At 44.1% G+C, this 16,852-nt stretch overlaps 1 protein-coding gene across 4 annotated transcripts in view; it reads left to right on the forward strand.

Moving 5' to 3' along the window:
* Positions 1-3,177: 3,177 nt before the first annotated feature.
* Positions 3,178-16,852, forward strand: part of LOC141726967 (ras GTPase-activating protein 1-like) — a 190,671-nt gene continuing 176,996 nt past the window's right edge. For 2 of the 4 annotated variants that reach the window (XM_074532116.1, XM_074532115.1), the window contains exon 1: positions 3,178-3,877. In XM_074532116.1, coding sequence (XP_074388217.1) covers positions 3,417-3,877 — 461 coding nt within the window. In that variant the 5' untranslated portion in view covers positions 3,178-3,416. Of the gene's footprint in view, positions 3,878-4,183; positions 4,766-16,852 lie in introns of those variants that run through there. The other 2 variants (XM_074532117.1, XM_074532118.1) reach the window with 2 other exon arrangements.

The raw sequence follows: 16,852 nt of genomic DNA on the forward strand, positions 1-16,852 counted from the left end.
TGCACGAGGCCTCTGGGCCAGTCGCAATGGGATGTTTTTGCCATTCCTTCCCTATCAGGCTCACTTCAGCTTCCAGTAGAGTCAACTGATGACACCCCCCTGTCACCCCAGAAATGGAAACATGTTCTGCCCCCCATGTGTCCCAATGGAATCAGAGTACATTTCACACCAGTGTCAACCAAAGCTTTATATTCTTGTGGGCCTCATGTGCCAGGTCATTGGATCCACACAGTCCAATAGACCTGATTTTCCCTGGCCTCTGCCTGGCTAGAGGCAGGGCTCCTCTAGTTCTATTCATTGTAGTTATTGCTTCCTCCCTGTGCATGCATCCTGGAGGTCCCTTCAAAGGGAACAGACATGTCATCCTCCCTTTTGTTATACCTAGGAGCTCACCCATGGGAAATTGGAGCTACATTCATCCTTGATGAATTTCCTTTGTTAGTAGTTTCTTCTTTTAGTTTACATACTTGTGCTGCTAGCAAATGGCTGTGTGGTGTTTAGTTGCCATCTAAGGTTGAACCATGACACATGTACACATGCTGCTGCCCTTGAAGGCACTTAGAAAAGACTGTCTCATAAAGGGAATCATAAATATTTGCACTGCATTTCTAGATTTCAGAATATCACTTCTACAAAAGCAACAAGATTGTGCTAAAATCATTTTACTTGAAAATCTCCAAGGAACAGCAAACAGTACTAAATACAAACCCATAGAGACAGTAAACTACAAGATTATTTGACATTACAAATATAATGCTGAAATATGATAATACAGAAATCAAAGTCAGAAGAGATTGCTATTGAAGCTGCAATTTCTTAAACAGAAAAACAGCAGGGTACAAATGTGTTAGAATCCTGTAAACTGAGGACTTGAGCTTGATTCTGCTTTCATTGACACTGGCACAAATCCAGCATAATTCCACTGATATAAGTGGTGTAACCAGAAATAATTTTTGCCTTTATTAGGAATGATATGAAACTTTATTTCAGCAGATAAAAAGATGCTGACTGGAAAGCTGTTAAAGTGAGAGTATTAGTTTGTTTTAGTGGCCTCAGAAGAAATTCACTTAATACTTTTAGGTAATACAAAGCTTTAAAAACATGAATGCTTAGCTGCCTTCTGAAAACTCTTTAGAGACATGCAAGTGTTAATGTGCTATTTTGTTAGCATTTTTAATAATGTAAAAAGGATATCTACATGTTATATTGCTTGGTAATGTGTCACACAATGTCTTGATCATGGAGGTACCTACATATTAGGTGAACCTAATGTATTCAAGTAAATCCACCGAAGTTACCAGAATTAATTAATGACAAATATAAGCTTGGGTGTGAAAGCTCATGGGCTTGGGTAACAAGAAAAAAAAACCCTATAATTTCAGGAAAGTGCAGATTAAATACATTTTTAGTAGCAATGTAGCAGCCCATGGAGGACCCCATGCTGGAGCAGGTGGATGTGCCCTGAAGGAAGTCAAACCCATAGAGAGTCCATGTTGGAGCAAGCTCTTGGCAGGAACTGCAGTTTGTGGAGAGGAGCCCACATGGGAACATGTTTTCTGGCAGGAACTGTGGCCTTGTGGAGGACCCACTCTGGAGCAGTCTGTTCCTGACAGACTGCAGCCTGTGGGAAGGACCCACATTGGAGAAGTTTGCGAAGGACTGTCTCCCATTGGAGGGACCCCACGGTGGAGCAGGGAAAGAGTGTGAGGAGGAAGGAGCAGCAGAGACAATGCATGATGAACTGATCACAACCTCCATTCCCCATCTCCCACCACCATTTGGAGGGGGAAGGAGGTAGAGGAGTTGGGAATGAAGCTGAGCCTGGGATGAAGGGACGGATGGGGGGGGAAGATTTGTTCTTATTTCTTATTGTATTACTATCTGTTTAATGGGCAATAAGTTAATTTCCCCACATCAAGTCTGTTTTGCCTGTGAAAGTAATGGCTGAGTGATCTCCCTGACATGATCTCAAACAACAAGCTTTTTGTTGTGTTTTCTTTCTGTCTTGTTGGTAGATAAGGAGTAAATAAAACATCTTGGTGGACATCTGGTAGTCAAGGTCAAACCACTACACTATACAAAATTCCATCTCATTGAGCAGTGCTGTCATTCTATGTGAAGACAGTCAGGCCCAGAAGTGGTCAATTAATGCTAGATCTTTTGAATCATTCTGGGGTTTTTGCATCTAGGCTTTTATGAGAAATTTTTAAAACACTGTACAAGCACTGAAACTTCCACTGTGCTGAAAAAGTCTGGAAGTCTGGATCCAAGTACCAGAGCATCAAGGAAAACTACCCCATACTGCATTCTGTCAATACTCCCCAATTTTACCTAGAAGCTAACCCACCGGTAAGGCCTTACTTGCGGCTTGAAGCATAGCATCGTCTGAATAAGCACGTGAGTACTCAGCGAGACCTTCATCACTGCGTATTTGGCGGCTGGACAGGAAAACTGATTTCTTCTCAATCCCCCCTTCCTCTGCCCCTAATGGCTGGAACCTGTGGCATCGCCCTTCGCCCGGAGCTGCTCCCCTCTCCCCCGCACTGTAGCATCCTCGCTAGGGTGCCTCACTAAAGCTGTTCTCCCTGTAGGCAGCAGCATAGCACTGAGCAAATTCCTGCTTTTGTTTGTTTGGTTTTGGTTTTGTTGCACAGGAATGACCTGCGAACAGCCCTCCTTTCTCTATAGACCTACGTGTGTATTTATTGCTTCACGCTTTGGTAGTGCAAAAGACTCGCACAGTTGTTCTCAATTTCGATGCCGTAGCTGGGGAGAAGAACAAACTTTGGCACGATCCGTGGAGATCTGCCTTTTCCTGTTTGGTTGTTGTGGTGTCATTTGGTGTGGGGATTGGTTTTTTGTTTGTTTGTTTTCTCCGAGGCAGGAATGGTGAGGGGCTCCCTATTCTTTTCTCCCCTCCCTGTATCCCTTACACTCCTCAACAGGGAGTAGGGAACCCCCATCTTCTTTGTTAGCTACCTTACGCTCCGCGCTCTGCTGCCTACTCCCTGCATGAGAATGAGATACTAAACGCGCAAATGCCGCTTACCAATTTGCCGTTTTTTTCTGTCACTAGCTAACTAGTTTCCTCCCCCTTTTCTTCTTTGCCCCGCCCATGCAGTCGCGTGCCCTCGCTGGCTTTTGAGGGAGGGGTGGGGTGAGAGCGTAGAGTTGTATTTCCGCAAGAGTTGCTCCCCTCGCGGCTGCAGGGGGGTAAAGCAGCAGTGCTGGGGTCTTGAGGGATTACTCTAGGCACTCAGACGGTTATTATTCAGAGCCTGTCTGCTAGAGAAATCTCCTAAGTACTAGCTCCACTCCCCGCTAGGCGGAGGCGCGGGGAGGAGGAAGTCGTAGCCACCTCCCCGGAGTACTGCGTTCGGCGGGGGAGGTGGAGGTAGGAGGGAGTGAGGCTCAACATGATGGCGGCTGAGGCCGGGGTTGAGGAGGGCGGTTCGGTTATGGCTGCCGGGATGGTGGGAGCTGCTGGCGGAGCTGAGTCGGAGCACTACCCCACGTTATGCCGGGGCAAGGAGCTGGGGTCGCAGGGCCCCTTCCTGGCTGGCTCTGGCGGGGACAGCCTGGGCGCTGGCGGTCCGGCGTTGTGCTCGGCGCTGGGGCTTCTGGCGTTAAGCTCCGGGCCTGCCTCTCTGGCGTCCAGAGACGCACTATCAGCAACTGGACAAAGGCCGGAGGTGTCCGGAGAGGTGCTGCTCCCACCCAAACCCAGCACTGTCGCCTTTCCCCCAATGCCGCCGCCGCCACAGCCACCTTCCTTGGCGGGGGGGCTGGGGATTGTGGATGAAGGCGACTCGTTGGATGGGCCCGAGTATGAAGAGGAGGAGGTGGCCATCCCGCTCAACGCTCCCCCCACAAACCAGTGAGTAGCAGCGTTTCTGAACCCCGTCGGGTGTTCGCCACGCCTGGACGTTTCCCCCACGGGGAAGAGGGGCGCCACAGTGGGCAGCGCGGCATCAGGCCCACACACTTTCTCAAACTCCTGTGGAAGTGTCGTAGAAATTTTTCATTAGGTTATGTTTGGAAAGAAAAAAAAAAAAGGAAAAAATTAAGTCTTCGTTAATATTTTTATTATACTTTTCCTTCCATCAGCTTGATCGTGATTCCTACAATGCTATTTATATAAAGAATCTTGTGTTAGAGGCGGAGTAGTTTTTCAGTTATATTTTGCGAAATAAAAAAAAAATCATATAATGTTAAATAGAGTTAATGTAACTGGCAAGTGCACTAAACAACCTTTGGATTTGACAATGAACTAATCCCAGGAAGTCTGCAGATTTACATAGAAAAGGTAGCAAGGCTTGTGTCCTGTTTTTACTGGGATAGTTAATTTTCTTCCCTGTAGCTGGTATAATGCTGTATTTTGGATTTAGGACAATAAGGTTGATAACACATAGATGTTTTTAGTTGTTTCTAAGCAGTGTTTACACTAAGTCAAGGACTCTTCAGCTTTTCATATCACCCCACCAGCGAGTAGGCTGGGAGGGAACATAGCCAGGGCAGGTGACTCAAACTGGCCAAAGGGGTATTCCATACCATATGGCATTATGCTCAGAATATAAACTAGAGGGAAAGTTGTCTTGGGGTTGCTGCTCAGGAACTGGTCGGCAGGTGGTGAGCAACTGCATTGTGCATCACTTGTTTTGTATATTCTAGCTTATTAGTGGGGGGAGGAGTGAGTGAGTAGCTGTGTGGTGTTTCGCTACCTGCCAGGTTAAACCACGACAGCTTGTATTGGAACAGCCCTCAAGTAAGTACCTTATTCTCTCCAAAATGAAACAGTTTCAAAGGCTTAAATAGCTTATGTTGGCATATAGAAATATGTTATTTCTCAAGTTGTAGTAAGTATAGAGAAAAACATGGTTTCAAGGTAGAGGATGGCAGATATATTCAAGGTATAGGTCAAAAGTCATCTGAAAACCCATCTGAATTTGAGTTCATTTTTACCATCTTTCATAACTGGTGTTGGAGAGTTCATTTCTGTAATATTAAATGTTTGTTTGTTAAAAGTAATCTCTAACCATGGCAGGCTTTCTACTAATACTTTCCTCTTTTGATTTCTTGACTTTTTGTGAAAGATAATAAAGACTAAGACCTTGTTTTGTGAAGACAATGTTTGAATAGTCCTAAAGTTTTATACTTCCATAAAGAGCTAGCAATATAATCAGGCAGTTTAAGATAAAGACTTAGGAGGGAAATAGAGGCACATAAAGGGAAAGTCACTTCTTCAATATTGTGTATTATGTCAGAGAGAGACAGTATCCTGTTCTCTCTGAAAGATCAGACTGCTTTTTCTGTTAGAACTGGTCATTATGTATCTCAGAAAGTAAGATTGTGCTTTTTTTCAAATATTTTTTAGAAAGAGAGGTAATTATTGGTGAATGATCATGTATTTGATACTAAGTAATTATTATTACTTTCACAATTATAAGTGAATTTTGCTGTCAGAGTATTGTAACCCGCATTATAGCATGAAGGTGAACTTTCATAGAAGAGGATACAAAATTTCTGACAAAAAGCATGACTGCAAAGGCCCCGATTTTCTCTGTTGGTCCATGAGGCTACTTAGCTTGTTAAGACAAAAGCAATATTGAAGCCTTAGCAGGACCAGCATAACTGTGTAGTTGAGTATTTGTTCTTGCAGGTCCTTCAATATAAACACATTTAGGCAGCAAAATAGATGTTGAAAAATTGATTCAGAAACTTATATCTCCATCTGCTTACCTGTTTTTTCTTTGTAACTTATAATTTTTGTGACTTTAAGTTGTTGGCTAATTAAAAATAATCAGAATTTCTTTTCTCTTTCATACATCTATTTTGATACAAAGTAATTTTTTACCATTGTCAGTTAAGTAATTTAAATTAGCTGCATGTTGATAGTAAGTTTTATTCTTTCAGTCCTGATGTTTTATTTTGGAAGCGTACTTTGTAGTCATACTATCTGTTTTTATAGAATTGAACAAAGATCTGTCACTTTAATATTATAAGCAAACACCTAATACACTTCCTCTTTTCCAAGTACCTCAGGAAAATGGGAATAAATTTTAATATGATTAATTTTGTAGCAGTGGGAGAAGCTTGACAATATGTAACAAATTCTGCTAATTAAAATACTCAGAGTCCAAAGTATGATTGATTGATGTTTCCCTTTGGTCTTTGTAACAGCCTAAGGAGGCACTGCCAAGATATAGGTTCAGGATACAGTAAGAGATGCTAGACCAAACAGCTTTAGGGATAAACAAGCTACTGCTAAATAGAGATCAGTAGTACAATTATCTGTGTTTTTACAACACATTCAGTAATTCACTAGTACAATTATCCAGGTCAAAACAACAGCAAATCAAATAATTTACCATTACTGGGCTAAACGTAATACCCATGAGTGCAAAGGCTTACATAACCATGGTTATGGAGCAGGGTGGCAAGAAGCAGGGCGTGGCTTCTTTAGATGAATGACACAGGCCAGCTGATGCACTCAGGGAATTCAGAATTCCATTATCGGGCTGACCTCTTTAATTGTTGAATTGTGGAAGCACTATATGGACATGTTAACCAATCAGCACACATCCTACCTCTGTTTCAGTTCTGTCCTTAGTGTGCAGAGGGCATGCAAATACTGTGCAAGGCAATGCACCACAATCCTGAATGAGACTGACTTAATGATTGTGTGTTCAGTGTATACTTTTTCATTTGAGCATAGAAGTAGTATGTTTCTGCTGTAGCTTAATGGTAGGTGGGAGGCACAGAATGCTAGGTAATAGAGTGGACAATTCCCTTTGTGTGTTGGGTGTTTTTCTCTGCACTATCTACCCCATCTGCAAAGCTTACTGCTAGAGGTTGATGGCAGTCTGAAACGGTGTTACAGAAATGCCTACAAAGTTAAAGAATGAATGATACTTAATTTACTAGTAAACTGGTGATATGTGAAATAGTTTAGTTGTTTATATATTTGAATAAAAATCTTAAAGTTGACAAGTTATATCTTAATGTTGCATTAAGATGGCAAAAGCAGTTCCAGTATATTCCGACACAATTCATATTTTTATATGGTGTTTCTTTAAGTGATGAATATCATGTTGAAATGAAAATCCTTTGAAATCCTTTGATAACTAAAATCCTTTCCATGGTAGATGTATTGTTACAGTCACTCTTGGTAGCTGTTGAGACAACATTCGTGAGAAAAAAAGAGAGAGAGCTGGGTAGAGAAGTATTTAACAAATGTGGTTTGAGTGAAAGGAAAAAAATGTTTTGTCTCAATGTAGTGTGAAGTTATAATTTCTTCAGGTGAATTTGTCAGAGGTAGCAAGTCCAGAGTTCTGCAGCATTTGTTTATTTCAGTAGCTAATAAAATGTTTTTCTGAAAGTGCATAGCTTTACAATAATTATTGAAGGCTCTACTCCATACCAAAGAATAAATTTGTACTGCATTGAAAACTGAGGGGAAATACTATTGGCATGTTTGGACTCTACATCATCTCTAAGCAGCCTGTGTCCAGTGCTCAGTCACCTTCACAGTAAAAAAAAAAAGTGTTTCCTCATGTTAAGACAGAACCTCCTGTGCTTCAGATATAGCCCATTGCATGTTGTCCTGTCACTGGGCATGGCTGACAATAGCCACTGTGATCTTTGCACTCTCCCTTCAGCTATTTGTATATGTTGATGAGATCTCCTGTGCTCTCTTGGCTAGACAGCCTTTCCTCATAGGAGAGATGCTTCAGTCCCTTCATGGCCCCTTCCTGGACTCACATCAGTATGTCTGTGTCTTTCCTGTACTGGGGAGCCCAAAACTATAGACATAGGACTCCAAATGTGGCCTCACCAGTGCTGAATCACCTCCCCCAACCTGCTGACAACATTCCTCCTAATGCAGCCCAGGATACCATTTGCCTTCTTTGTAGCAAGGGCACATTGCTGGCTCATATTCAACTTGGTGTCCACCAGGACTCCCCAGGTCCTTTTCTGCCAAACTACTTTCCAACTGGTAAGCCCCCAGTATGTGTACTAGTGCCTGGGCTTATTCTTCCTCAGATGCAGGATTTTGCACTTCCTGTCATTGAACTGCATGAGATTCCTGTCAGACCATTTCTCCAGCCTGTCAAGGTTCCTCTGGATGGCAGCATGACCCCTTGGTCTATCAGCTGCTCCTCCTGGTTCTGCAAACTTGCTATGGATATGCTGTTCCTCATTGTTCAGATCATTAATGAAGGTGTTAAACAGGACTAGACCCAGTATTGACCCCTGGGGTACATACTGGCCTCCAACTACATGTGCTGCTGACCACCACTCTCTTGGCCTTGATGTTCAGCCAGTTTTTGGTCCACCTCACTGTTTGCTTATCCTGCCCATATAACAAAAGCTTCTCTATGAGGATCATATGAGTGTGTCTCGGTCTGAAAGACAAATGTCCGCCAAGGAAGGCGGAAACCTCCCTTGGAATGGAGAATAGGACCCTCTTCTGTCCCAATTATTATAACTTTGAAATTAAGGGGCTTTCAGGCAAGATATGGGAAAAGGAATAACAGTTCTTTACTAGTATGTATAACAAGGCAAACAAACAACAATATTGGCAACAACAACAAACAAAACCACAAACCCAGTAACAGCCTTCTCTCGGCTGGCAGGCACTCTCTCCTCTGGTGTAGTTATGGTCGCAGCTGGCAGGGGCGATGGTGGCTCCCCAGCCGGGCAGGGCGGGTGCGATGATTTCCCTGCGGCTGCAGGGGGCGCTGTGGCATGAGTTCGGCCGTCTCTTTCATGTGGACAATGGCGGATGCAGACGGCGGAAAGGGATAGAGGAGGGGCTTCCTTTACAAACCTCCACGGGCAGCCGATCCCAGTGCCCCCTCTGGATAGCAAAAGGAGCTGTAGTAGGGATGTCGGAAGCACCAAGCTGGAATGGCAGGGACAAGCAAAAAAAAATCCCGGAGTGGTAGACGAGATGTATCAGAAACTCAGCAGCTGTAGCTGGAACCACGGGACGTCCCAGCAGGCAGGGGTTGCGGGGTTACAGTGTAGCAAAAAACCCGGAGCAGTGGCCAAGAAAGGGCGGCGGCCGGGCAGTGGCAGCCCGGCTCCCGAATCCGGCAGGGAGAGACTGCCTTGGAGGGGAAGGGGCTCGGAGATCCCGGGGTTTCCCCTGAGGCGCTCGAGCAAATGATGAAGGGTCCTTTGGTGCGGTAGGGTATTAATAAGGTCCCAGTGCAACGGCCGCTCTTACGACCAGAGCTCCACTGACGGTAGAAGGCAGCTGGAGATGCAACCTCGCAGTGGTGGCGAATTCTTCTCACAGCGATAGCAGTCTTTTTCCCCTCTGGAAGCCGAGAAAGGAAGAGAGAGCTAGGAGCTGCACCCAACCCCTTCCCCCAGCCCAAATCTCATAGTATCTCTGCCCTTCTCAGAGAAACCCCTCAGCTACCACAGTAAAGCCAGCTGCACTCCTCCCCCTTCTCTGTGGTTACGTATTTTGTTTCTCTTAAATACCGTTCGTTATTGTTTTTTAGCAAAAAAATGGGAGAAAATTCCATAAGAGAAAGAAAACAGGAAAAATCCTACCCTCCAACAGAAAGATAATGTCAAAAGCTTTCCTGAAGTCCAGCTAGACAATATCCACTGCTCTCCCCTCATCTGCTAAGCCAGGCATTTAATCATAGAAGGTTATCAGATTGGTCAAGCAAGACTTCCCCTTTGTGAAGCCATGCTGACTACTCCTTGTAACTTCTTGTCCTTCACCTGTGTGGAAGTGGTTTTCAGCATCAGTTGCTCCATCACCTTCCCCAGGGATCATGATGAGGCTGACTGGCCTGTAGTTCCTTGGGTCCCCTTTCTTTAAGATTCAGGTGACATTTGCTTTCTTCCACTATTTGGGCACCTCTTCCAATTGCCATGACTGTTCAGATATTATGTAGAGTGGCCCTACAATGATATCAGCCAGCTCCCTCGGTGCTCATGGGTGTATCTCATCAGGGCCTGTGATCTTATGTACGTCCAGTTTGCTGAAGTATTTCCTGACTTGATCTTCTTCCAGCAAGAGTACATCTTTCTTGCTGCAGCCTTTTTTCTGGTCTCTGGGACTCAGGATTTCTGAAGGCCAGTGTTATGATCTGGTTATTAAAATTAGAAATGCCTCTGCCTGAATTAAGGTGCAAACAAGACCATATGCCAAAGTCAATAGTATGGGTTTTATTTAATAGTAAATATGACAGAAATAGAGACAAAAGAAGAGAAATAAATAGAAAAGAAGTAGGGGGACAGAAAGAGAGTGACAGAGAGAGAATAAAGAAAATATCACCATCTGTGGATCCCAACAATGTTCCATTGATCCTCTCCAGCTGGTCTTCTTGGTGGTGAAGGTCCCCCAAAAAGCATAGAACCCGATGGGTTAATATAAGTAGTTCATGATAGGTAGGAAAACCCAGGCACCTGCCTGGTGGGGGGGCTGTTGCCATTGTTTGACAGGCTCTGGATTTGTTGTATTGCATGCAGTCCTGTGCTGCAAGGCCTCAGGAATTACTCTGGGGGGACAGTTGGGGGGGGGGGGTCTTTGATGGATTAAGATACCCCCTCAGTTTTTTCTCATAAGAATGTCCCATGGATGTAGCCTTCCTAGGGTTGGGGGTTCCATAGCCAGTTTGCGTAAGGGAGGATGGATGAGTTCACTGCCCCTGAGCAGAGGTTACGACTCACTGAAATTTCCTCCCACCTTGGTTGTGGGGGGAAATCTGTGCAAACCTGCTCCCAGCAAATGGATCTGTGGGCTACGGCCTCCCCCACCCCAAAACAAGCCAGAGATGATTCTTAGCATGGCTGCTGAGTTTGGCTCTCATTCTTTTCCTTGTTTACTTGTTTACTTCTCCCCAGGCCTGAGATGACTGAAGAATGGGTTTCCCTTTGTCTAATCTCAGCAGTTTGACTTTCAGTCCAAAGTTATAGTCAGGCATCTTTAGGGAGGGGTAGGCTTCAGTGGCTTCTTTATACAGTTTTGCTATAACGGGCAAAATTATTTTATAACAGTGTTTAAGGCATGAATCATTTCAGTCCTTGACAGCTGGTCTTGCCAGTAAAGACTGAGTTGAAGTAGGCATTCAGTACCTCAGTTTTTTTCCATGTCCTTTATCACCAGGGCCCCTGCCCCATTCAGCAGTGGGCTCATGCTTTCCCTAGTCTTCCTTTTGTCACTTGTGTATTTATAGAATCTCTTCTTGTTGCCTTTGGTTGAGGTGATCCTTGAATATTAACCAGCTTTCCTGGGCTCCCCTTCTTTCCAGGGCATTATCCCATGGGACTCTTCCAAGGAGATCCCTGAAGAGGCCAATACTGCTCTCCTGAAATTTAGTATTGTGATCTTGCGTTTTGCCCCCCTGAATTCTGCCATGTAATGGTCACTGTAGCCAAAGTTGCCTTTAGCCTTCACATTCCCAATGAGCCTCTCCGGGAACCTCCTTGACTGCTTATGTCCTGATGTGTTGGTCTTCTAGCAGATATTGGGGTAGTTTAACTCCCTTTGTGGATCTGAGTCTAATTCTAACTGTCTGCAGCTGTGATGTAACTTGATTTTAGTGTATGAAATTTCTGTTTTGCAGTTAAGTTAGTTAGAAGGTAACCTTTTTTCATCAGGTAACGAGTGTTTCTTACTACTGCCTGTTTTAGAATTGCAGAGGGACTATAAACACCTTATTTTGGGTAGTTTGCTGATTTCTCCAGATTTTATAATTTGAGTACTTGCAGAATAGAATTATATATAAATCTGGTTATATTTTGGTCTGAATAGATAATATCACAAATACTATTTTAAAACAATGGTTAGGAGCAGCAGAACAAAATTGTATTTTAACCTTACATTGGAAGTGAAACAGTAAGTAAACTGAACATAAGTACATGTATGAGCATATAGGAAAAAAAAAATAGGGAGGCCAAAGCTCAGTTAGAATTTAAGTTGGCAACTTTTGTAAAGGATAATAAAAATGTTTTTACAAATATATTAAGGGCAAAAGGAAGGGTAAGACCAACCTTTGTTCTCTACTGGATGAGGGAGGGAACTTAGTAACTGCAGATAAGGAGAAGGCGGAAGTGCTGGTTGGTAGACCGTGTCAGGGAGCAGAACGGTCCCCCTGTTATCCAGGAGGAGGCAGTCAGAGAACTGCTGAGCCACTTGGATGTTCATAAATCTATGGGACCAGATGGGATCCATCCCAGGGTGATGAGGGAGCTGGCAGATGGGCTTGTGGAGCTTTTTCCATCATTTACCAACAGTCCTGGCTCACTGGTGAGGCTCCAGATGACTGCAAGCTGGCCAATGTGATGCCCATTCACAAAAAGGATGGGAAGGAGGATCCTGGCAATTATAGGCCAGTTAGCCTGACCTCAGAACCTGGTTAGGTAATGGAACAGTTTATATTGAGTGCCATCACACAGCACTTAGAGGATGGCCAGGGTATCAGACCCAGCCAGCATGGCTTTAGGACGGGTGGGTTGTGTTTGACCAACCTGGTCTCCTTTTATGACCAGGTGACCCACCTGGTAGATGCGGGAAAGGCTGTGGATGTTGTCTATTTGGACTTCTGCCAGACCTTTGACACTGTCTCCCACAGCATCCTCCTGGAGAAGCTGACAGCCCACGGCTTGGGCAGGAGCATTCTTTGCTGGGTTAAGAACTGGCTGGATGGCCAGTCCCAGAAGAGTGGTGGTGAACAGTGCTGCATCCGGCTGGTGGCCAGTCACCAGTGGTGTCCCTAAGGGGTCTGTGCTGGGGCCAGGTCTCTTCAATATTTTTATTGATGACATGGATGAGGGTCTTGAGTCTTTCATAAGTAAATTTGCAGATGACACTAAGCTGGGAGCATGTGTTGATCTGTTGGAAGGTAGGAGAGCTCTGCAGAGAGACCTGGATGGATGGGCAGAATCCAATAAGATGACATTTAATAAGTCCAAATGCTGAGCCCTGCATTTTGGCCACAATAACCCCCTGCAACACTATAGGCTGGGGACGGTGTGGCTGGACAGTGCCCAGGCAGAAAGGGACCTGGGGGTACTGGGGCTTATGCACTTCACCTGCTAGCATACCTTATTGAGAAGCATACTATCATGCTGTATTTCTTCACCTTTTGTTTTCCTTTTTTTTCTACTTTTATAGTGGAAGAACACATTTTCTGCTGTTAGATCTTTTTGTCATAGGATCATGCCTGTTGTTTCAGTGATAAATTCTTAGGAATTCTGTGGTAGTTTTCCCTTTTACCCCATATCTTCCTTTTTCCTTTAAAAAACAATCAGAAAAATCCCCATTGGTATTTAGGCACAATAAGAGGATAGAGGAAGCATCTTATGTCAACACGGTATTTGTGTTGCATAGAAGTATTCCAGTTAAACAAGAATGGCACCAATAAAATTTTACGGGTTCCTGACAAGATCTTTCATATTCTCCGTCTGTCCTAATTATTTTTTATTTTTATGTAAAATGCTTGGTGACTGTGGAAATGAAAGAAGTATGGGGTTTGTTTGGGTTTTTTATGCATAGGTCTATATTTAAATTATGTTTTATATATTTATACATATACTGTTTGGAGTTGAGGACTGTTATTAGATTACCTCCTTAATGAAACTTGTTATTTGAAATAGTCTGGGATTATGTCAGTGGAAATAGCTATTGGGAACATCTTTGAAAAAAGTACAAGAAAAGCTGAGTTGGATAAAGAGAGACCTTGATAAGTTAAAGGGCTGGGCAATCACCAACTGTATGAAATTTAACAAGGACAAGTGCCAGATTCTGCACCTGGGACAGGGCAACCCTGGTTGTGTGCATAGACTGGGAAACAAGAGCCTGGAGAACAGCACCACAGAAAAGGACCTGAGGGTCCTGGTCGATGGCAAGTTGAACATGAGTCAGCAGTGCCCTGGCTGCCAGGAGGGCCAACCATGTCCTGGGTGCATCAGGGACGGCATCACCATGTAGTGAGAGAGGTGATTGTCCTGCTGTGCTCTGCACTGGTGCGGCCTAACCTTGAGTCTTTTGTGCAGTTTTGGATGCCACAATATAAGAAAGATATAAAGCTATTGGAGAACATCCAAAGGAGGGCTACAAACATAGTGAAAGGCCTAGAGGGGAAGCCATATGAGGAGCAGCTGAGGTCACTTGGTTTGTTCAGCCTGGAGGAGAGGAGACTGAGACAAGACCTCATTGCAGTCCTCAACATCCTCATGAGGGAAGTGAAGGGGCAGGTGCTGATCTCTTCACTCTCATGACCAGTGACAGGATCCAAGGGAATGGCTGGAGCTGTGTTAGTGGAGGTTAGGTTGGATATTAGGAAAAGGTTTTTCACCCAGAGGGTGGTTGGGCACTGGAGCAGGCTCCCCAGGGAAGTGATCACAGCACCAAGCCTGACAGAATTCAAGAAGCCTTTGGACAATGCTCTTGGGCATATGGTGTGATTCTTGGGGCTGTCCTGTGCCAGGCTAGGAGTTGGACTCAGTGATCCTTATGCATCCCTTCCAACTCAGCATAGTCTATGATTCCATGAATTGTTGCCACTTGTCTTAGTTTAAGGGACGGGTGTCTGCCAAGGAAGGTGGGAACCTCCCTTGGAATGGGAAATGTGACCCCCTTCCCTCTAAATTATTATAACTTTGAAATTACGGGGCTTTCAGGCAAAGATATGGGAAAAGGAATAACAATACTTTATATATATATATATCTATATAAAACAAGACAAACAAACAAGAACAGTGGTAGCAACAAATAAAACCAGAAAACCAATAACAGCCTTCTCTCGGCTGTCAAGCACATTCCACTTTGGTGTAATGATCACAGTCGGCAGGGCCGCTGTAATGATTCGTCCATAGATGCAGGGGCGCTGTGGCGCGAATTCATCTGCCTCTCCACAAGGGTAATGGCAACTCAGCCGGCGAGAGAAAGAAGGGGCAAACTCACGGGGGTCAGTTGGTGTCAGTGCCACTCGGGAAGCTAAATAGACTGCAGCAGGAAAACCTCGAAACAGCAGGCTGGAACAGCAGAGGCAAGCTCACCTAGGGTTGCAAACAAAGTGTAGCAAAGACTCCGGAGCCGTGCCGGAAGCCGCGGACTGTCCGGGCGGGCATGGGGTGGCAGGTTAAAGTGTAGTAAAAAGCCCTGAAGCAGTGGCAGAAAACATTGGGGGTGGGTGGCGGCAGATGGGCTGCTGCAGGCAGCTGCCGTAAGCAGCCAGGAGACACTCCCTCCGGAGGGGTTCAGGGTCCCGGGTTTTTTCCTGAGCCACCCGAGTAGATGGTGAGGGTCCTTCCCAGTGAGGTTGGGTATTGAAAAGGTCCCAGTTCAACGGCTGCTCTTACGAGCAAAGGCTCACCCGCGGTAGGAGAAGCAGTAAAGGGCTGAACTCCACGGTGGCAGCGAATTCTGCCCCACAGTAGCACCAGCCCGACAGTTCCCCTCCAGTGCCGAGAGAGAGAGCTAGGGACGAGCCCAGCCCTTCACCCCCCAGCCAAAATCTCGCGCTATCTTTGCACTTCCCAAGAGAAACCTCCCTAGCTAAGAGACTGCAGCCAGCTGCACCCCTCCCCCCATCTTGGCCACCTCCTTTGTCTCTCTTAAAGTATTCATCGTTCTGGTGTCAGGCAACAAATTAGAGAAAAATTCCCTGAGACAGAAAGAAAAAAAAGGAACAAATCCTAAGGTCCAATATCACTTAAAACTTTAGAACTTGTGAAAAACGCCAATCACTTGTTTTAAAAATTTTAAAAGTTTAATAGTAACAAATTGGTTATAAAAATAGTAATATTATTAGAGTAATACGAATTTGGACAATTAGGATTAGGACAATACGCGACAATAAGAACAAAGAGTTATGAACAGTCCGGGTACCACTTTCTGGGCAAAACAAGCCCGAAAAAGGACACCCGTTAACAGAGGATTAACCCTTAAAAACAATAGCCTGTTGCATATTCATACACCTCATACATGATGCATCGATTCCATTCAAACAAAGGATTCTGGTCAGTGTCAGCTTCTTCCTCTTAATCCTAATGGCGTCTTCAGGACTGAGCGAGGCGGGAAGAAGTTAGTTTCTTCTGATAAGAGAGTAATAAATTCTTTTTCTCTGAAAGATTTAGGTGTCCTGTGGCTGCTATCTCGGTGTGAGTACCTCATTCCTCTCTTTATAGAAAGTATCTTACATAGCACAGTTTCTATTTTAACATTATGTTATAACCTAAAACTATATTTAACACACTACTTAGGAAAATTAATACAGCATAACTTTCTAACATAACACATATAATATTCATTTTAATATTTGCGAAAAGCCAATCATAAAATACGCATTTTTCACAGAACTTAATGTGGAAAATACAGAAGTCTTCCTAGTTAGGACTAGGCAAGAAAATAAGAGGGGACTAGAAATTATAGGGATCTTGTCCTTGGCAATGATGAAAGTTTAAAATCTTAGTAATACCGAGTTACTCTTTGAAATGAAAACATTTGGTAATAGTTATGGCCAGAGGGACAGCTTCTTTTTATGAATAGCGAGGTAAGACACCATTTTGCATCTCTTTGGGGAAAAACCATATTTGGTGTGAAGTTGAGAGATGTTAAGCATTGCTTCTAACTGAATGCATTAAGCAATTGGCAGTTGGAACAGCATCAAATTTAAGTTATTGATCTTGAACTATAAAATTCTAAATGGTATAGAGCCATCTAAGGGTGTCCTGGTTCTGATTGGGCTTGAATTAACTTTCTTCATAGTAGCCCCTGTGGCATTTTGCTTAGAATTTGTGCTTAAAACAGTGTTGATAACACACTGCTATTGTGAGAGACAACTGTTCAGTTTAAAATTTTTAAAAGGCTTATTAAACC

The sequence above is a fragment of the Zonotrichia albicollis genome, chromosome W (genome assembly GCF_047830755.1).
Source record: "Zonotrichia albicollis isolate bZonAlb1 chromosome W, bZonAlb1.hap1, whole genome shotgun sequence".
Taxonomy (NCBI): Eukaryota; Metazoa; Chordata; class Aves; order Passeriformes; family Passerellidae; genus Zonotrichia; species Zonotrichia albicollis.